We start from the raw sequence: 21,494 nt of genomic DNA, 5'->3' as shown, positions 1-21,494 counted from the left end.
AACCTCCGGACTGAGGTTGGCAATGATGGCTCCTTGGCTCATGAGAGTGGGCCTGGGCTGTTGGGGTCTCAGCTGTCCCTGCCTCTCTCATGGGGCCTCAGGCTCTCCTGCTCACTGCCTGTCTCCGTGCATCTGCGCCCGTCTCCTGCTTCTCTCTGCCTTTCCTCTGACTCATTGGCATACTCCCCCAGTCTTGATTCTACACAAGCACGGGCATTTGACCATCTCCATGTCTCTTAGGTCAATGTCTTGAGAGAGAAAAAGAGAAAGAGAAAATAAGACTGGCACAGCCCCGCCTGTGGCCTGGGGTCCTTTGAGTTGGTTGAGCACGTGGTCCAGTCATCTGTGGCCAGGGGTGTGACACGAGCAGGGTCAATGGCGCTCTGCCTTCTAGGGGCCATGAGAGGGCAAATTACCCAAGAAGGGGATGAAGATAGGGAGGCTCTGACCAGCACCTCTGACATGTTTACCCCAATCCTACTTACTGGTAGTACAGTATTTTGCCAGAAAATCCCCTTATATGCATAATCCTGTGTGTGTGTGTTTGTGTGTGTACAGGTACACGCATGAACCACGTGTAGTTGGTTAAGCCAACCCAAGAGTCACTGCCAAAGGTCAGGTATTCAAATGACAACATTCAAGCATACACGTGATGTGTCTTCCTTGATTCGGTTCATAAAGAAATATCTTCCTGCTATCTTTCTCGGAGACCTCATCTGCTACAGATACCACCTTCTTGGCTGTAACCCAAGGAGGTCTGAACTGACCCTTCCTCAGCGATGGCCACTTCCGCCAACTCGGTGCCACCATGGCTAGAACGGTGCAGGCGCCCTCACAGACCGCGCCGCGTCACAGGACGTGAGTCAAACAGCTCCAACTAACCCTAGTCTATGGTGGCTTCTCCAAGGAAACTCTGGCTGTGTCCCGACAGAACAACCAGACCTCAGCAGAAGCTGTCAGCCCCGGATCCGACTCGTGAAAGCAGAGCTGTCCTCCCGCCTGTACACAGAACCCTCTGATTGTTCTCAGTGTTTCCTTTCATGCCTGTTCGCATCATCTGGAATTTTCCAGGGACGCTGGTGCATCAAGTAGTCTTCACCGTGAGGGTTAAGCATAGGGGAGACCTGAGTTAAGACTTATATTCACCTGTTCCCCCTTCTGCCTGCCCTCTCAAGTTCCTATCTAGAGAACTCATTAACTTCTATGAATAATTAGATACGTGTTTGCTAGAATATTCTCTCCTGGAAGCCTCTCGGAGAAGTGTCTAAAACTGAAGACATTGAATAAAAACTTCTTTCTTTTCAGTTTTCCCTCAATCGAGCTGCCCTGGCAAGTGTTCTCAAGGGCCAAGGGGTCCAGACCTGTGTGACTAGGCCAGTTCTGCTGCCCCTTGCACATGGCCCAGGTGACCTCCACCTGTGACAGGACAGGGCCCCAGGGCACGCAGGCTGCTGCCCCCGCTGGCCCCAGGGTCCCTCTAGCTTTGTGGGTGATTGCACGTGCCAGCTTCGCCATAGAGCCCCTGACTTGAAAACGGCTCCCTGGCTCTCGGATCAGCCATGGCTCTTGGGGGTCCCTCGCTGCCGGGGTGCTGGTCTGGCTAACTCAGGCATCTATCTGCCTTCACGGCCCCCTTCCCAGGCCTTTGCCTGGGAGCCACCAGGGGCTGGGGCTTTTCTTATCTCCCTGAACAAAGGCCACAAAGTGTGCATTCACCCTGTCCCTTCTTCCCAATCAAGCTGGATGACTCATGGGCAAGAGCTAGGGAGGTCTCTGAGCCTAAAACCCCGAAGAGCCCGTCCCTCTCTGAGAGCCAGGAGCACCCACACCCCAGAAACCGGTTCCCTTCCTTCCTGACGGCCGAACCCCTCCCCACCCCGCAGCTCAGCGATTCACGGAGGGTCTTCTTGTTACAGGAGCAGACAACGCACAAACGGAAGAGATGACAAGAGCAAACCAAACCAGACTTAATTCTCCATCCTGTAGCTTCTTCCCCACCCCTCTCCGCCCACAAACTCCATTTCCGCCCCTTTTCTTTCCCACGAACACGGAAGTAGGCGTAAGAAGGGGAGCACCAGTCTATGCAAGAGGACCGCGTGCTGTGTGTGCAGGTGGATGTTCTGTATAGTCCAGTAATCGGCACGGAGGGGCTGCCAGTGTGGGGACCTGGAGCCCCAACTTGGGCTTTGCCTGGGTTTGAAGCCTGGCTCGATCACCTCCTACATCTGTAACCTTGGGCTAGTTCCTGAAGCTCCCTGTGCCTTGGTTTCCCCATCTCGTAAAATGGGCGATGATACTAGTCCAACAACCACAGTGTTGTCGAGTGGACTAAATTAGTTCATACATGTTGAGCACGGAGAATCGTCTAGTACATAGAAGGCGCTGCGTAAACGCTCTTATTATTACAGACAGCGAGGATAGAATGTTTCTGTTCTCTATGAACTTGGTTATCACAGCTTCTATTGTAAGCGGGAAGGAAGTCTAACTTATAAATTATTTATAATGAATACCTAACTACTTACAAAAAAGATTTAAAGCAGCCGAACGACGACATTAACCAGAAAATTCGTCAATGAGGAATTTGTCTGTCATTCTCTTGTCAAGGATAATAATTTTTAACCTGAGGGAGAAACTGCCTTCCTCTTTGCTGGCTGGTTCGTTTCTGGTGGCGGCGTAGCGGGGCATGTCCTGACCATCGTGGGAGACCTGATGAAATAGCAGAGTGGGGATGCCCTGGGGAAGGCAAGGGTCCGGTTGATGTGCCAGGACTGGACACGTCACACGGGTGGTCCCTGCGATTCTCGCCGTCAGCTCGGCAGTGGAGAAGGCACTGTCAGTCCCACTTTGCAGATGAGGAAGCAGAATGAGGAGGTTTAAGTGACCCGTCTGGTCACCAAGCAGGTAAGTGGGAGAGCAGGGTTCAGGGCTAAGTCCGCCGCCAGACCCACGGCTTCCTGCTCTGTCCCCGTCTCCCTTGTGATGGACGAGACGCATAGCTTCTCCAGATTCTCCAGAGGGAAAACGAGAGGAACTGTGACCTTCTGGCTCTTCACATGGGGATGAGGGGGGAAAGGCCACTCGCCTGGACGTCACGCAGTTTAAGCTTGTGGAATTCATGTAATTTTGGACGTGCAGTGGAGGCCGTAAATAATGAGCCTGACCTTAATTCAAACACGAGGTGATTATGTTCGACAGAGGAATGTCCCCAGGGCTTTCACTGACTCCTGTTGTCACCGAAAGTTCGGTCTCTGATCCCGATGCCAATCCAAATAATGAGAACGGAGTCTTGGGTGAAAAAGGAAAGGCTTTACCTCGCCAGGCAGAGGGAGCAAAGCGAGGGCCAGTGCCCCAAAAGTTGCTTGCTCCCCACTAAGAAATGGGTAGGGCTTTTTATTTAGGGTTTTAGGTAGGGGAGGGGACCGTGGCCTTCCTGGTCAGCATTTTCCCATTGGCTTGTGTCTGGGGCTGCTTCCAGTGGAGGAGACAAAGGCTTTCTCAGATGAGCATCCTTGGCTGTTTGTCTCCACGGTGGAAGGTGGACTCTGACGTCAGGAAGCTGAGGAGTTGGGGCCGGGAAGCTTCGGTTTCTTGTTATTCTCTGGACAGTAGTTTCTCTGTAAAAGGACTTCGAGGTCCTGGGATCAGCCACAACTTTGTTGGGAGCCCAGTGTGAAGTCATCTGCACTTGAACAATTTGTAACTTCTATTTGGCTCTATAACTCAGGGGGTCAGAGGTTAAAGAAGCAAGTATTTACATATGAGCGTAACTAAAGACCCAGGGAATATGTGCGTTTAGTTTTAACCCGTCTATGCTGGGTTCATTGTAGCGGAACCAACATCAGGGCTGATATTAACTAGAGCAGGTGACACTATGCTTCCCCTTGGTGGTCCGCGGATTACTGACCTCTCTGTACAAGCCTTCGTCCTGGATCCAGGGATCGTGTCGCTACACAGAATCTGGCTGCTGGTTTGCACTCAGGTCCAGCACTCCTTTGTCGACTCGTTCATCTGTGTAACAAGTGAACGGTGCCGTGACTCGCACTGGGCTACAGTCAGGAGCAAAGCAGACATGGGCCCTGCTTCGCAGTGCTCACAGTCTGATGACTGTAGACAGATGTCCTTGCCGAGAAATGTGCAGTGAAAACTGTGCTAAGAACAAGGAATGAAAGGAGCGAGGGTGCTCAGAGAGAGAGGGATCAGGACTGGGGGGGGTCAATGAAGTTCTCTTTGAAGAGGGATGTTTAATCGGAGATCTGCAGTTGCAAAGGAGCCAGTCCTGGGGAAAGTAGAGGGGAAGGATGTTCCAGACAGAGGAAGCAGCATGTGCAAAGGCCCTGGGCCAGGAAGGGCTTGGTACCCTTGAGGAGATACAAGGCCAGTGCGACTGTGGGGAGTAGAGGTGGAGGGAGTTCCCTGGGGTGGGGTAGTTAACAGAAAACAAGGGGGAAATAGAAACATTTTAAACAGTACATGGAAATATAATCATTAAATACAGACTGTAGGAACATCCACAGGAAAAATGACCCAGTTTAACATACAACAAATAATTTAGAAGGGAAGAAAAGGTAGAGGGGAAACCCATAGGTTGAGAGAGTTAAGAAGACACACCAAGGATGTGGGGAAATTGGAGCCCTCATACGTACATTGCTGGTGGGATTGTAAAATGGTGCTGTTGGCAGCGACAGCAGTCCTGGAGTGTGAGACGTGCACAGAATTGACGGAAATGCCTGCCCCCCATCGTCACACACGTCATTCACTGGGATCCTGAACAATTTATGTCATGGGTTGAATTTTGTCCTCCAAAAAGATGTGTTTGAGTTCTAACCCCCCGGTACATCAGAATATGACCATATTAGTATTAGTTGGGGTTCTTCAGCGAACAAAAACCAATAGGATATACGTACATATCTATTATGTAGATGAGAGAGAGAGATTTATTTTAGGGAGTTGGCTCATGTGATCGTGGAGCTTGGCAAGTCCAAATCTACAAAGTAGGCTGGCAGGCTGAGGATCCAAGGAGGAGTCACCATTTCGGTCCAAAGGCAGCCTCCTGCTGGAATGTCTTCTTGCCTCGAGGAGGTCACTCTGTGTTCTGTGAAGGCCTTCAACCCATCAAGTTATGGAGAGTAATTTGCCTTACTCAGAGCCTACTGATTTAAATGTTAACCTCATGGAAAAAAATGCCTTCACAGAAACATCTAGACTGACGTTTGAGCAAATATCTGGGTACCATGGTGTCATCAAGTTGACACACAAAACCAACTATCACAATGACTTCATTTGCAGATTTAATTAGTTAAGTTAAAATGCAGTCCTAGGATGGGCCCTAATTCAATGACTAGTGTCCTTGTAAAAGGGGAAATTTGGGCACAGAGACAGACACGCACTCAGGGAGAACGCCGCGTGAAGATGGAGGCGGGTGTCAGGGGATGCCAGCCAACCACCGGAAGCCAGGAGAGGAGCACAGAGCAGGTTGTTCCCCACCGCCTTCACAGGGAAGCAGCCGTGCTGACACCTTGATCTCAGAATTCCAGCCTCCAGAACCGTGAGAAAAGCAAATTTCTGTTGTTCCAGCCGCCCAGTTTGTGATACTTCGTTATGTCGGCCTTAGCCTCCCATAATCTAAACAGCGCAGAAGTAGAGAACAAAGACGCCAAGCTCCTTGGCTTCAGAAGGCATTATCTAGGCACAAACAGAAGAAAAATCTGAAAGAAGATGTGAGCAGGCAGCCCCCTTTCTCCCCGTCTTCTCTCCATCCACCTCTGCCCCCAATTCCAAGCCAAGGGATAAAACCCTCAACCTGAGCAGAGGGAGGAGAGCTGAAGAGGAAATAAGAGAGTGAAATGCAGTGCGGACACAGAATGTGTCCATTACCCCAGGCGAGTGCCCCTGTCCCTTTGCAGTGGCCCCTCCGTCCACCTCCGGCCCTATGCAACCATTGATCTGTCTTTTGACGCTATAGGTTGGTGCCCATTTTCTAGAACTTTTATGCAAGTGGAATCAAACAGTACATATTCTTTGCGTCTAACTTTTTTTTGCTGAGCACGATTTTGAGATTCATCCACGTTGGTAATGTTATCAGTAGTTCGTTTCTTTTTTTTTGTGAGCAGTATTCTATTTCATGAATGTACCACAATTTGTTTATCCACTTGTCAGTTAATGAACATCTGGGTTGTTTCCAGTTTGGAGCTCTTATGAGTGAAGCTGCTATGAGCATTCATGTACAAGTCTTTGTGTGGACATATGTTCTATTTCCTTTGGGTAAACAGTTAGAAATGGAATGGCTGCATTGTACGGTAGGTTTATTTTTTTTAACTCATTTTAATAAATGAGATATAATTTACATACCATACAATTCACCTATTGAATTCACCACCTCAAAAAGAAGTTCTCTTAGCTATTATTCCTCCATTATTTCATGCCCCACACTTCTAGCACCAAGCCACCACTAGTCTACTTTCCATCTCTAAGGATTTCCCTATTCTGGACTTCTGTATGAATGGAATCACACAATACACGGTCTTTTGTGACGGGCTTATATCACTTGTCGTCATGGTTCATTACGTACTTGGTTCATTCCTGTTGTAGCACCTATCTTCATTCTTTCATTTTTAATATTCATTTTTTTAGAACAATTTTAGGTTCACGGCAAAATTGAGAGGAAGCTACAGAGATTTCCCATATACCTTCTGCTACCACACATGCATAGCCTCCCCCATTATCAACGTCCCCCATTATCAACGTCCCCCATTGGAGTGGTCCCTCTGTTACAACAGATGAACCTACACTGACACATCATTATCACCAAAGTCCATAGTTTACCTTAGGGTTCACGCTTCGTGTTTTTATGGCTGAATAATATCCCATTGTATGTGTATGTCACATTTGTTTATCCACTCATCAGTTGATAGACATTTGGGTTGTAGGTTTATTTTTAGGAAACTGCTGAACCGTGTTCCAAAGTGGAGGTACCATTTTACATTCCCACGAGCGGTGTCTGAAAGTTCCAGCTGCTCCGCATCCTCCCCAACGCTTGTTATGCTCCGCCTTCCCTGATGAGAAGTGAGGGATCCCCAGAACTGCTAACTAGGGGACTGAGGGTCTAATCAGGCTCAGAGCTGTCGACAGGCTCTCCGGTCTTGTCATCTGAGGGCAGCTGAGGGGAGTAAAGACGCAGCTTCCTGCTTAGGTGAAGGCAGAGAGGGGAGAGCACTGGGCACTTCAGCCTGAAGACTCAGTCTCACTTTGGGTGCCCAGAGGGGGTTAGTGGCACTGGTGACACAGTCCTCCTCAGCCCCATGCTATGTGCAGCATGAGATTCCTATGTACAAAGCTGAAGGGCAAGAACATCCAGTCACCCACATCCATGCAAATGAGGGGACAGGGTCACGGCAGGGGCAAGTCCCATCTCTCTCTTGAACGGCCCGTGCTGGGCTGGGGGCACCTTTCCCCCCCTTTCCTTCCAGGGGCAGTGGGCGCAGGCTAGCGGCACGCTTCCTGAGCTTCACAGTTCTCTCCTAAACGTAAGCGCTCTTCGAATATGAAGAAAAAGTGTCCCAGTGTCCCGGGTCTTTGAACAGATCAGGAAGGTTCTGGCTAAGCTGGCGCCAGAGAACTCTGAGACTGGAGTTCTCTGCTGGGAGGAGACGTTCCCTCTGGATCCCACCCCACAACTGCAGGAACCAGCCCAAAGAGGTCAGAGGCCCACGTTTGAAAATAAGACCGTAAAAGCATGTCTTAGTCCAGTCAGGCTGCTATAACAAAATACCACAGGCTGGGTGGCTGATAAACAAGAGACATTTATCTCCCAGAGCTCTGGAGGCTGGAAGTCTGAGATCAGGGCGCCAGTGTGGTTGGGTAAGCCTTCTTCTCGTTGCATCCTCACATGGTGGAGAGGGGAGTGAGGTCTCTGGGGCCTCTGTGGGGTCTCTTACAACAGCACTAATGCCATTTCCTCGTGACCTAATCACCTCCCACCTAATCACACCATCACATTGGGTTCGGCATTAGGATTTCAACACATGAGTTTTCAAGGACTCAAACATTCAGGCTATGGCAAAATACTAGAGGAAAATGTGAAATTAAAAAGATTATTTCGGAGAGAAGTCCTGTCTAAGTAGTACACAAAACCCAGAAGCCATAGAACATATAAGATGATAGATTTAACTATAGAAAAAAAAGAAAAATTTTACATGGCAGAAATCCTTATAAACAAAGTCAAAAATCAAATGGTAAACTGGGAAAAATATTTGTAACGCATGTTACAGACAAAGTGCTCATTTCCCTAACTTACCAAGACTTCCTACAAACCAGTAGGCAATGTACCAACAGTCTAGCAGAAGAATGGTGGAAATGAACAGACAATTCACAGAAAAGGAAACACTGGCCATTCTTAAATCTTGGAAAAAATGCTCACCTCACTCATGAGAAGGCAAATGCAAATGGAAAAGAGATCCTGTTTTTTGCCTAACAGATTGGCAAAAAGTAAAACGTCTTATAACACCGTTCTGGTAAGGTTTGGGGGGACTCTCCCACATTCTCCCATGTTATTAGTAGAAGCAGAAATTGGAACAACCTCTTTGAGGAATATTTTGACAACATCTGTCAAAAAGTTAAACGCACATTTCCTTCAATTCAGCAATTCCATTTTTAGGAATTTAATCTACAGATACACTCTCACAGGTATGATATTATGTATGTTCAAGGATATTTATTGCAACATTATTTGTAATAGAAAAAGGCTGGAAACAAAGCACACATCCATCCCCAGGGACAGGATAAACTCTGTAAGACACATCTACATAACGGACGGCTATGCCGTTATTACAAAGAATGAGGCTGCTCTGCATGCACTGATAGGTTAGAATTTCCAAGATATATTAAGCCGAAAACAACCTAGGTAAAGTACAGAGTATGCGATATGCTTCCATTTGCACTAAAGCAAAGACTAAGTCAAGGGTGTATGTTTGTATGTGCAAAGGCTGCCTCTGGAAGGACCACAGACCGGCAATCACAATAGCCCCCGAGGAGGAAAACAGCTTCTGGGGAACTGGGCTGGGCAGGAAGATTTACTTTTCATTGATTACTCTTTGGATACTTGGAATTTTGTATTGCATACATGTATCATCCATCTAAAAAATAACTTTTTCTTCTTAAAAAATTCATCTCGTCCTGGGATAAGTCAGCTGGCCGAATACCATGGGGTGAGCCGTGCTATTTCATGTCTCTACACCGTTTATTCCCTTTGCCTGGGATGGCTTTCCTTCTCATTTCTCCAGCTCCTTTTGGAAACTTTCTCCTTCCCAGGCTGAATTTACTTCTGCTCCCCTCCTGCCCCCCAGCCCCATGCCTCCATGGCCCGGTGCATGCCTCTAGCATAGCATGTGGCCCCCCTGATTGTAATGTTGGGCTTACCAGTGCATCTCTGGACAAGGTTTGAGTTCCTTGATGGGAGAACGATGACATATTAGACCTTACCATCCTGGTCTCTGGCACAGCACCTTGCGCATAGTAGGCTTCTGCAGGAGTGATGGCTGACTGGAAGGGTGGAAGGAGTGGCGCTTCTAGAGTGTCAGGGATTGCGGACGGGGATTTTTGTCTGTTTTATTCTGTGCTATAGCCTTAGCATGCACAACAGAGCTTGACACACAGTAGGTATTCAATATTTGTTGAATGAATAAATGAATGTCACCTAGAGGGAAAAAGGGGAAGAAGTGAGCAGCGGAGTGAAGATGTTTGAATAAGGTGGGGGAGAGGTTAAGTAAGAGGAGGACTATAGCTTGGGGCAGGGACTCTAGGAAAGCCAACAAAGGACCATGTGGAAGGAGCTGGCTTCAAAGCAGAGGTAGACAGTTGCCCACAAGAATAATCTGGCAACTGCGGGCATCAAGACCAAGATGGCCGTGAGACTCTCTGCCTTTCTCAAGAATGCCTGGGCCAAGGAGCTGGTGCTGGTTGTGTCCTTCACTATCAGAGGCCTCACTATATGGTAATTCTGCCCTGACTCAGCCTCTACACCAATCAGGCCACCATGATCAACCAGGCCACACCCTACAATGACCCAGTGCCCCTGCGAGATGACAAGAATGTGACCCACGTGCCAGCCACCTCCAGGACCCCCTGAGCCCAAGCTTGGAAGGCTGAAGAAACTGTGAGCACCTCTGTTGACAGGGAGGTGGGTCCCTCCCTTGGCACCCCCCAATAAAAATGTGAAAACCCCAGAAAAAAGAAAGAATGAGCTGGCAGAGTTACCACATGACCCAGCAATTACACTCCTGGGTATTTATCCAAAAGAAATGAAAACATTCAAGCAAAAACTGTTTTTGCCTGTGCAAAAACTCGTACAGGCATGTTCACAGTGGCATTATTCGTGATAGCCAAAAAGTAGGAAAAAACCCCAAATGTCCATCACTGATGAATGGGTACGTTAAATGTGGGATATCCGTACAATGGAATAACGTTATTTGACAATAAAAATAAATGAAGGACTGATTCATGCTACAACATGGATGAACCTTGAAAACGCTATGCTAAGTAAAAAGTACCAGTCACAAAAGACCACATATTATATGATGCCATTTACATGAAGTGTCCAGAACAGGGAAATCTGTAGACACAGAAAGTAGATTAGTGGTTGCCAGGGGCTGTCGGAGGGAGTTGCAGGAACATGGGAGTGACTGCTAAGGGGTGTGGGGTTTCTTTTGGGGGTGATGAAAATGTTCTAAAATTGATTATGGAGATGGTCGCACAACTCTGTGAATGTACCAAAAAACCACTGAAGTGTACACTTTAAAAGGGTGCATTGCATGGTACATGAATTATATCTCAGTAAAGCTGTTGTAACAACTAAGAATGGTCTGGAGTTTCCTGGAGGCGTGAACGGAGCCCAGGCCCATGCTGACCAGTGTCCTAGGCCTCCAGAATTCTGTGCCCTGGAGTCAGGGGGTCTAAGCTCCGGGGAATTCATGTTCATTCACTCCTCCGCCCCCGAAGCCAGGGCAGGGGCCCTGCCATTGGGTCCTGAGGGCCGAAGGGTAGCAGAATATGTCAGCTTAAAATATGACTGTGCAGGACATGCCACCCCAGACACGCTGCTTTGGTATATGGATGATTTCGAGCTGAGGGCACTTGAAAAACAACCAATGAAGGGAGAGGCTGTCTCTGAACTCACCTTATCTGCTTAGAGGCAGATCCTCCGAAAGGAACTCGGTTGCCATACATCCTCCCCCAGCAGTGTCATCAATCACGGAAGACTGACTCTTGTCACAGGAGAGGAGACTAGAAGTCAATGTCACACCCGGACACACTTTGTCACAAACGGTCATACCACCCATCTATCCTTCTAAGGGCCCATCCTCCTAAGAATCATTCTCTCTCTCCTCTAACATCATCTCCATCCCGCTCCTCTTTCCCTGGTGAGATGGCATTTAAGCCTGAATCTTAAGCCACCTCAGGAGTCACTCACTTTTCCCTGGGTACCTCCGTCGGGTATGTGAGGTACACGTGTTAATAAACTTCTGTTTGTTTTTCTCTTGCTAATCTGTCTTTTATTATAGGGTCTCAGCTAAGGACCCATGGGGCAGAGGGAGATTATTTTCCTCCCCTGCTGGGCCTTGGATCAGAGGAGCCCCTCCCACGGCGTTCAGGGCCCTGAGTGTTCCCGGGGTTCCGGATGTGAGGAGGGCTGTGGGACATCTTTATTTCCTTCCCCACAAGAGCTGAGGGGCTCTCCCTGGGTGGCTGTTTGGGTAGGGGAGATAATGGCACCGGGCAAGGGAGGATAAAGTAGATTTAGTAATTCCGCAATTTTTGGAGCACCAGCTATGCCTCTGGCACAGTGTTGGACGTGAAGCAGTTGGGATGCGAAGCAGCGTAAGAGCTTCTCCGGCCTGGAAACGTTTGCCTAGCCTGCCTGAATGCAGACGCGGGAGAGAACCATGAGGGTGCGGCACCAAAGTGTGTGCCTGCGGGTCCCGCGGCCCACGGAGAAGACAGGGAGGGGCTCGGCGCCATACCTCCATCCCCGTTGCATGGCCGCCGTCCCTGCCGGCGTGGGCCTGGCCGTGCTGCTGGAATGTGCAGAAGGGGTGCTTGGACACTGGGCCTGGTGTCCCGTCCTAGGGTTTGGTTCCCTGAAACCCATCGTTCTAGCACTGGACGGGTGGGAATCACGGACACGGCTTCCCCATAGACATAAAGGGCACCTGGTTCTCCGGCCAGACCCCGAGGCCCACAGAGCTGCTAAGGGAGCTGAGCTTTTGAACACCACAGCTGTGTTTCTGCTTCTCATCTTCAGTCTATAATATTTCAAGTACCTTACAGGTTCTGTAAGTGTTTGTAGGCTGCGAACAGTCCACCCGTAGCAAAGTGTGTTCCAAATTCTAAGTCAACGAGTCTTTGGAACACAACTCCTTTGCTAGCAAGTTAGATGCTCGCCATAGCTGGATCCCAGGAAAGTCCCTTTAGATACTCCAACGCCTGGACCACCGCTGGGCCAGACCTTTCACGTGAAGCCAGAGGGGTGCCTGCCCCAAAGGTTCCACCCTGCCTCAGAGCCACTTGGTTTACCCCACCCGGTGGAACGGGGGAACACAGCGTGCCGGAAGGCAGGAATGAGAGAGCCGGGGTCTCTGTGTGATTCTGGCCCACCTGGGTTCTTGGTGCCAGGACCACGTGCTTTCAGAAGGAGATAGGAGCTGACAGATGGATAACAGAGCGTCATAATGGCAGAAACAACCTGAGCGCTGGAAACAGAAGCTGCAATGACAGGAGGAAAAGCCCTGAACAAATTCTAGACTATGACCCCTGTGATCCTGGGAGCAGGGAGGGGAGGGAGGGGAGGGCCCCCATCCTGGTGAACACGGGGCGACACGAAGCACGCCGTGCAGTCAGGCTAAAAATTAAACAGATGTATGTTTCTTTAATTCAAAGGCTTAATTATTCTGACATTTTCCATAACTTAATCTGAGCCATCACTTCAGCTTTAATTATGCATAATGAAATGGATTATTTACAGTAACTAATATGACAGGAAAAACTGAGAGGTGAGAATTGGTAACTTGGCAACTGTTTTTTCCTCTTTTCTTTTCAGCCCATGTTTATTGAGGACCTACTGTGTTTCACCCTTTGCCATGGTCTTACTGATGTCCTATTAGGAAAAGAACCTATGGCTAGAGCACATCCTGTGGGCCAGTTTCTTTCACTTCATTTTCTCATGGACTGCTTGCAATAATGCTGCGTGGCAAGTATTATTCTCCCTAATATATAGAAATGGAACTGAGATACTGAAAGGTTAGGCAATTTGCCTAAGGTCACACAGCAAAACCTATGCTTTTTGCCATCTGCCTACTTCAGACGGAAACCTACAGCCTGACGTTCCGAATATCACTTCCGGCTCCAGACGGAAAAGTCAGCTTTCCCTAAGGGAATGGTTGCTTGTTATTTTAAGCAGGAGAGTGAGTGATCAAAATTGTGCTTTTGGGAAATTACCTGGCAGTTCCTGGAGGATGCATTGGATGCTGTTGAGACAGTCTAGGCCAGAGACCAGGACCTGGAGCCAGCGGGGTGGCAGGGAAACGAAAAAGAGGCTGCCGGGGGCGCTGTGGAGCGAGCGGGGCCTGAGGAAGTGGACGTGCTGGGTGGGAAAGAAGACGGCCTCGTGGCCCCAAGTTTGAGAAGGAAGATGCCGAGTCCCAGCTGGGCCCCTAACTAGCGGCTTGGTGGGGACAAGTCACTGCACCTCTCTGAGCCTTAGCTTCCTTGTGCCCAGAAGGGGCTATCGCCAGCTTAGCAGTCTCAGTTCAGGGGCATTTAAGCTGAAATGGTTTTATTTTTCCTCCAGTCATTGTTTTTAACTCACCGCAGTCAAATCTCCCTCTCTTGTCCCTTAATAGTTTGCTTCCTGGTCACTTTCAGTTCTTCATCGTCCACAATAGTTTTCACAGCTTCCATCGCAAACTGGACTTCCATCTCGCTTCCCGTCGCTCCCCTGCCCCGAGGCTGGGGCAGCCGGAGCTGGGACCCTGAGTGTGGAGCCTGGGGCGGGGTGGGGTGTGGTCTGGCTCCTCCAGGCCTCTTCTCGCTTTGCCCTGGAGTGGAGAGATGTGGGGGAGGGAGAGGAACAGGCCTGAGAGTGGCTCCCTAGCTGGCCCCCCTTGCTGTCTCTCTCCATTGGCCGTGGCGGCTCCTCTGACTCGCACTGACCAACTGGCCAGTGGTGACCTCTGCTTATCTGGATGATGGATGGTTCACTTTCGGGGCACATGTGGACTTCAGGGCCCCTGTGGGGTCTCCTGCTGCTCACGCCCTGATGGGGAGGGTCTGGCTCAGTGCACCCCATCCTGCTCCTACCAACAGCCTTGGGCTACTGGGCTCTCCTCCCCCAGCAGGCAGTTCTCATGGATGAGGGGCAGGAGAGGGGGTCCAGGTCTGGCTTCCTTCCGCTGGGTCCACTGCTATTCTAGCACAGCACGGCGAGGGGACGGGCTGCTCCACTGCCTCCTCCTGCTGTGCTGCTGAGTGGAGGCTGTTTGACTCACCCGGCCTTCTAGCCTGGCACGGGGCTGCATGGGGCATGAAAGCACGGTGTAGGGCAGCGCCTGGCCATGAGGGATGGGACACATCCCTCCCCGGTGGGCAGAAGCCTCATTACTCAGTAATCTTCCTCCGTTGACTTCCTTGAGGGCTGGAGGGGTGGTGGTGATGGATGGAGTCAAAGGGCCGTGACTATGGCCAGGAGTCTGCCTTGAGGAGGGGTCTGGTCCCAGCTCTGAGTCCTTCTCATCAATTCAGGACTGCAGAAAAATTCCCACTTCCCCACCCTTCTTCCGAGAAAGACAAGACGCCTGGGCACAGGGTGATGAAGACCATCGTGGATGACTATGCTCAGGTCCAGCTTTCACCGTCATCTCAGGGTCTCGGCTCTTTCTGTGTTCTTTGGACTTCTTTTGGGACCCTCTGTTGAGACACTCGGTGGGCGTGGACTTTTAAGGACTCTGCTGACCAGGGCTGGTTCTCTGGCCCCCTGGGTACCCTGCGGTCACAGAGGCAGGTAATCAAAGAACAAACAGTCCCGTGGTGTTTGGAGTCTCCCTGAGTTACCACCAGAGCCTCTGTTTGATTTCTTGAGTAGCAACAAAACCAGGAGGGGAAGATGGGTGGCGTCTGGAATAAACTTCAGGTGTGAGGCAAGATTCAGCCCTGGGTGATATTCTGGAAGCACGCACAGACGCCCGCTCTCTAACATGGAGGACGCGGTCACTCTCCTGGTTTTCCTGGGTGCCGTGGCAGGTAGGGGCTCCATTCTGCCACCTTGCTGGGCCTACTCGGTTTGCATGACATCTTTGGTGATAAAGTCTGGAAAGAGGAAATGGCCTGTGGGAGGCCTTGTTCGACTGTGGGCTTCTCTGCCCTGATGAGGGAGATGATGGAGCAAGAAAGAGCCCCGGGAGGCTGGGCTGGCGGGCCTCTGGAGAAGACGGTGCCTACAGAAGCCACAGGCCAGTCTGCAGCCATGTGTGCACGTCTTCACTCTCCGTCTTTGTTGACTGGCCTGTGCTGGAAGTCGTTCCAAGAGCTAAGGTCGGGAAAATGATGTTCGTAGCAGAGTTTTGTGTGTATCTCAAGTCAGTCTTTGTGGAGATTCTGGACTTTCTTTGGAGCCCTTTTGGGGCAACCTGAGGTTGGCAAATCATCCTACGGGAAAACGAGGGATGAGGGGCTATTGTCTTAGTCTTGAGCAAAGAAAATGTCTCCTGATAGAAGAGCTAAGGGTTCAACCCAGTGCTTCTCGCCTTCCCTCCTCCTATTCCAGAGCTTCGAGAATCTTGGATGATCTTTTTAATGTTGTCAGCTTAGATTATCGAAATGGAGCTTTTTAAATTAAATCTTATTTTTGAATAGGTAGTATATGCATAATGTATGGAATTCAATCATGTTGAATTTGCAGATTAATTTTGGGATAATTTACATCTTTGATGAGTTATGGAGTGAAACGCTCAGAGGAGTGTCTGGTACATAGTAAATGCTTAGTAAATGTGAATGATCATTATGCATGAGGTTGCATCTTCCTATCCAAGAATAGGGTTCTAGATACTTGTTCAGGTCTGCGTTTGTTTTCTTCAGGAGTATTTTATTTCCTTCATATAGATCTTGCACATTCTAATTACATTTATTTTTAGTTCTTCCTTTTACTTTTTCTTTTTTTTGCATTTGTAAATGGAATTTTTTCTTCCCTTGTATGTTTTTTTTTTTTTTGGTGAGAAAGATTGGCCTCTTTTTGCTGAGGAAGATTGGCCCTGAACTAACATCTGTGTCAATCTTCCTCTATTTTGTATGTGGCACGCTGTCTCAGCATGACTTGACGAGTGATGGTTAGGTCCGTGTCCAGGATCCGAACCCACAAACCCCAGGCTGCCAAAGCTGAGTGCACAAACCCAAGCACTATGCCATGGGGCCAGCCCATGCCTTCTATCTTTTAATTGATTGCTATGTAATGTATGGAAGTCTATTAATGGATTATAATAAGATAATCGTTTTTCAGTTGATGCTCATGCATTTTCCAGGTTTGAAAATAATAAACATTTGTGCTTTTCCTATCTCATTTCTTTCTCTTGTCTAATTACCAGGCTTGTACTTTCAGAGCGTTGGTAAACAATGCTAAGAGTGTGCATTCTTGTCTTGCTCCCCATTAAGCATGACACTAGTTTTTGGTGTGAAATAGAAATGTCTTACACGTTAAGGAGATAGTTTTTATTCTTATTTAGGGTATTTATTTCTACATCAAAATGCATTTTTAATTCAAATGCTTTTTCGAGATCTATGAAAATGATCATTTGATTGCCCTCTTTGATCTGCTAATAAGACAAATCAGTAGGTGGGTTTCCTAGCATCTAGGCCTCTTCCTTCTGGGCTTTCAGACCGGCCGAGGGCGGAGGAGCTGTGGGTGTGAAGCTGGGCCTCGAGCAGCTCCGACTTTCGCTTGAAGTAAACATTGGAGATTTTCCCAGAAATATAGGCTTTTAGGACCGTAATCATCCGAGTGAAGAGGTGACATTTTTGTTACTGGGGAAGAGTGAAGTTGGGAAGAGCTCAGTGGGTCACACTGACCACTGTCATTTGGAACTTTATCATCAATTGTGAGAAAGGAACAGATGCAAAGGTTTGCAAAAAATAGTTGAGATTTCTTACAAAAACCCCATTCGAATTCCTCCCTCTCCAAAAGACCACACCCCGTAGCGTGCTTTCACTTCCACAGTCAAATCTTATTTTTCAGAAGGTCTCGCCTTTTTTTGTGAGTCTGAGAACATGATCCTTACCCACTCTCTCAAACACCAGGGTCACACAGGACAAGGAGAGAGGGGTGGGCAGCCACACTAGTCCCTGCCTTCAGGATACTGGAAGCAGGCATCACCATAATCATCTCACACAAAGTAACAGCCTCCAATATTCTCTTGCGCTCATTTGGTCTAACTACTATGCATCCTCCAAGGCCCAACTCAGCCCCACCTCCCCCAGGGAGCCTTCCTGGATTGTCCCAGCTCTTGCTGGAGGCTCTTTCCGCTGTACCCTGGAGCTCCCCTTGCCTGCACGTGGAATGCATGTCAAGGGTGCCTAATGCAGAATAAGGGCTCGATAAAAGGTGACATGAGGGATCATTCTGTGATTCCTCTGTTATGTGTCTGTCTTGTCACCTTAACTGGAAGGTCAGCCCTGCAGTAACAGGTTTCCTATCTCTGATTGCTCTGTGGTCCCCAAGTGCCACATCATACAGTGTATCTAAAAATTTTTATTGTTTTTGTTCATCGTTGTCCCGTTTTTGGTCCTGTTTTTTTTTCACCTTTACTGATACTCCCCACATACAGAAATTTAGGTCTTCTGCCTGCTTAGTATTGGCATTTAAATTAGCTTCTGTCCTCCGCACCTCCTATTAAGATGAGGGAAATGGAACAGTTTCTTTTGGGGATGCTATAGTGCTCCATTCCAACAGCAGCTTACAAAGGAAGGCCTCCCATGAGTGTGAATGAGATAAGACCCCCAGCTCTAGCAGGGGAGAAGAGTCGAGACCAAACAATCTTCTGGCTCCATCAGTACCAAAGGAGCACATGCCCCTCCTGGGAGGTGGACGACTCGCAAAGAACCCTCGGTGTATTTAAACCTGCTGCACGCTGAAGCCGTCTGCATTTCGAGAAAGCCTCTGGGGAACTAGCTTTTGTATTATTCTTACAGAAATGAAAAATGCCGGGGTGTTTAGTGAAAGAAGGGTTCCTCAGTAGCTGGAAGATCCGCATGAACATGACAAGGGACCAGGCCTACCAACCTGAGTTTTGTCTACCGAGCGCCGGGCGTGAGGCCATCCAGGTCTCTTCAGGATGTCCCCCAAGCTGCCATCTGGGCCTGACCCTCTGCTGGACAGTGTCGGGAAATCAAAAAGAAGCCCAAGACTCTGTGTCTCCGGCTCCTTGAGGAACTGGGTGCGGCCCCTTCTTAATGCTCTCACCCTTTGAAAAGGCAGGAAAATGCAGTGCGTTTCCAGAAAATCTCTGTCAGCCGATTAATCCTATAAAGGGGGGTCCAAAGAATGTTGCAAAAGGTTTCCACTTCTGTCATGTCGCTTTCCTGCTCAGAGTCGACTTCAGATGAGCAGAAGGCCATCCCTCCTCTGGGCTCTCCCTCTGTCCTCCTTCCCAGGGCAACCGGCTGTCTCCTCCCGCCTCCAGCTCAGGCGCTCAGCCCCTGGAATTCAACTGTGTGTGTTTCCGCCTCAGAGGAGTTGGAAGAGGGTTGTGAGAAACCAGCCCTTCTCAGGCCAGGACCACTGATGCTCCAAGGCAAACGTACCTTTCTCTTCTACTTATGACCTGGTGTAATTTACAGAATCTCTGGTATAGTCACCGTCTTTTCTTCGGTGTCCTACAAAGGGCTCCCCTCTATTAGCCTTGCCTGTTATGGATGAGCGCCCTAAAAGGGGGTGGGCCAGCATCCCATCCAGGAAGGTATCCATTGTGGGAATTAACGACACAGGAAGGTATTGCACGTACCCAAACAACAACATCCTATAAAGTTTTACAGTTTGTCTAGTGTATGCATTTTCTTATCCGGTTCCTGGGCTGTGGGAGTGAGTTCCAGCAGGCCTGGGATTAGCCTGGGTTGCTTGGCTAAAGTTCCTGCACAGAACTGACCCCGGGTCAAGGAAGGCATGAAGCGTGCTGATTGACAATGTTGCTTTGTAACCAGGGGTCCCCGGAGGGTGGGAACGGTCTGTACCTGCCTGTGAGCATTGTTTATTGATACCAGGAAGACAGACAATTAGGAGCTGGTCTCAGTGAGACCCTCGAAGGGCCCTGCTGTTGAGGCTGGTTATGTAACAAGATGGCGCCTCCATGACCAGCAGAATGTGCAAATGTCCAGCAGAGACTCTACTTTGGACTCCCTGGTTCCCAGGTACTAGCGGATATGTCAGTGGTTCCTGATCCAAGCAACTGCGTTTTGTCATGGCCCTCAGGGAAAAGAGGACAACAGGAGCTGGCACCAGCCTCTCCGGTCCTCAAGCCATGAGGCAGCCTTTCGCTGTGACGTATATTCTTACTCGAATGATGTTTCTAGACTTTCGCCTTTTTCTGTAATGAACTGTAGATCTGTAAGCGTTCTCATTTGGGTCCAGTGAGTCATCTTTAGCAATTGAACCCTGTTTAATGGCCGCTGTTAGTGCAATACTGCAGCCCTGAGAGAGAGAGTTGACAGAGGGCCTCAGAGAAGTTAAGGGACCCGCTCAAGGCCACACAGTCAAGTAGTGGCAAGGCTCAACTTAGCAAGTTGTTCTTTTTGCCACACTCCTCGGATGTCTTTGACTACTGTTTTGATTAGTTACTAGAGACAAGGAAGAGGTCTTTCTTGAGTGACAGTCTCAGGCGAGTGGGGCCCTGTGTATTGAAAGCAGGGCTCTAAGCTGGAGCAGCTACATCCCTGGAGGGAGATGATGGCATCGCCCGCATCCCTGAACCACGTCATCACTTTTGGTGTCGGAGGCCCAGGGTGCCAGCTTCCTCCCCTATAACTGAGGCTGCGGAGGCCTTAATTATTCCAACACAGGCTGGGAGGGGGCCTCGTTGGTCCATTTCTAGCAAGACAGTGATTTTGCTCATTTGGAAACCAGTGGGCACATCATCTATCCAGATCTCAACCACAAGCGAGGTGTTTTCAGAGGGCTCAGCGACTGATCATAAATCTCGGCACGCTTTTTCTTTTTCAAAGTGTACGCTTCAAGCAATTCTAATTTGGTTCTTAATTAAGATGCATGTGTAAGTCAAATCCCATTAAGGCCTCTTTCTTGTTCTCCAGCGCGCAGACCACCAAAGAAAGTTCGGAAGCCCAGCCTGGGAAGGCAAGTGCGTAGCATCCTCGGGAGAGCTGGCCCTTGGCTCCCCACCTTCCCTCTGCCACTGGTTAGCTGGTGCCATAGGACACATCCCTGAACTCATCCGTATAATGAATGGGTTGAACATTTGTGAATCTTTTATCTTATTAATGCTCTGTTTTTAAGATATGGGCCTTAACCACTCATCATGATAATTATTACCACTATGGTTATTACTGCTGCCACTACTGCTTTTCTAATAGCAAGGGAGCTGAAGGAACTGGGTGTTCAACTAAGAGCTGGGAGATCCCAGCTTGGCCACCTTTCTCATCAGTGTCCCCAGAGCATCTGCCCCAAAGTGTTTAGGATTCAGTCGCATGACCCTGGCACACACGACCTTGCCCTTGGAAGAAAGGCCACCAGAGGAAGAGCAGAACATCTCCAGCAAGAATGGCAGCAGAGAGGGCACAGCCAAGGACACAGTCTGGGCTTGTCCATCCATGGACCAGGCAGTGCCCAACACAACTTGCTTGAGGGGCACTAGCTATATCCATTTTTTGCTCCAAAATATCTCCCTCGCTGCCATGTGAAAGATGACCATTCAAGGTCAAATGCGAGAAGCCCTACAGCTGTAAGGAGGCGGCACGGGGCCCTGCCAAGAGCCCTGTCCTGTGAGTCAGATGCTTGCGATTGGAAGGCTGGTTCTTTCATGGGATTTGTCCCTCGAACCCAGGGCTTATTGGAATTAGAATTAGCGCAAAAATCAATGGATACGCTCCCAGCGAACCAACTCGGGAGCTGTCAGCTTCCCTGGCCTCCCCAGTTCCTCAAGGAGAGACAGCAAGGTTGGTGGCCACGGTAATCTGCCTGTCGAGGGTGAGGCTGTGGAAAGCCCTGGGTGGGGCTTAGCGAGCCTCTCATCCCCGAGCCCACATCAAGCTAATACTCCAGCACAATCCCTTATGTTACTCCAAAAACGGGGTCTTACAGAGCACATCCCTCAGATCTGATGGCTGCGTTGAGGGTCCAATTTCTTACCAGCCACCAGTGCCATCGTGCTACGCTGTTGCCAGGTCATGGAAGAAACCTGATGTATCACTTGACCGACCACAGGCAAGGGAAGGCGGGGGGCACTTTGAGA

General features: G+C 49.2%; 1 protein-coding gene and 1 pseudogene across 6 annotated transcripts in view; both read left to right on the top strand.

The window, feature by feature from the left end:
- The first annotated feature begins 8,538 nt into the window (after positions 1 to 8,538).
- On the top strand, positions 8,539 to 10,143 carry LOC106825177 (NADH dehydrogenase [ubiquinone] 1 alpha subcomplex subunit 3 pseudogene; annotated as a pseudogene).
- A 3,024-nt stretch (positions 10,144 to 13,167) lies between these two features.
- The window catches only part of CDHR3 (cadherin related family member 3), a 59,321-nt gene continuing 50,994 nt past the window's right edge, over positions 13,168 to 21,494 (top strand). For 2 of the 6 annotated variants that reach the window (XM_070505314.1, XM_070505316.1), the window contains exon 1: positions 13,459 to 15,288. In XM_070505314.1, coding sequence (XP_070361415.1) covers positions 15,243 to 15,288 — 46 coding nt within the window. In that variant the 5' untranslated portion in view covers positions 13,459 to 15,242. Of the gene's footprint in view, positions 15,289 to 21,494 lie in introns of all 6 variants that reach the window. The other 4 variants (XM_070505319.1, XM_070505310.1, XM_070505298.1 and 1 more) reach the window with 4 other exon arrangements.

The sequence above is a fragment of the Equus asinus genome, chromosome 1, assembly GCF_041296235.1.
Source record: "Equus asinus isolate D_3611 breed Donkey chromosome 1, EquAss-T2T_v2, whole genome shotgun sequence".
NCBI lineage: Eukaryota > Metazoa > Chordata > Mammalia > Perissodactyla > Equidae > Equus > Equus asinus.
The sequence above is the reverse complement of the archived record's forward strand: the minus strand, read 5'-3'. Positions and strand labels throughout refer to the sequence as shown.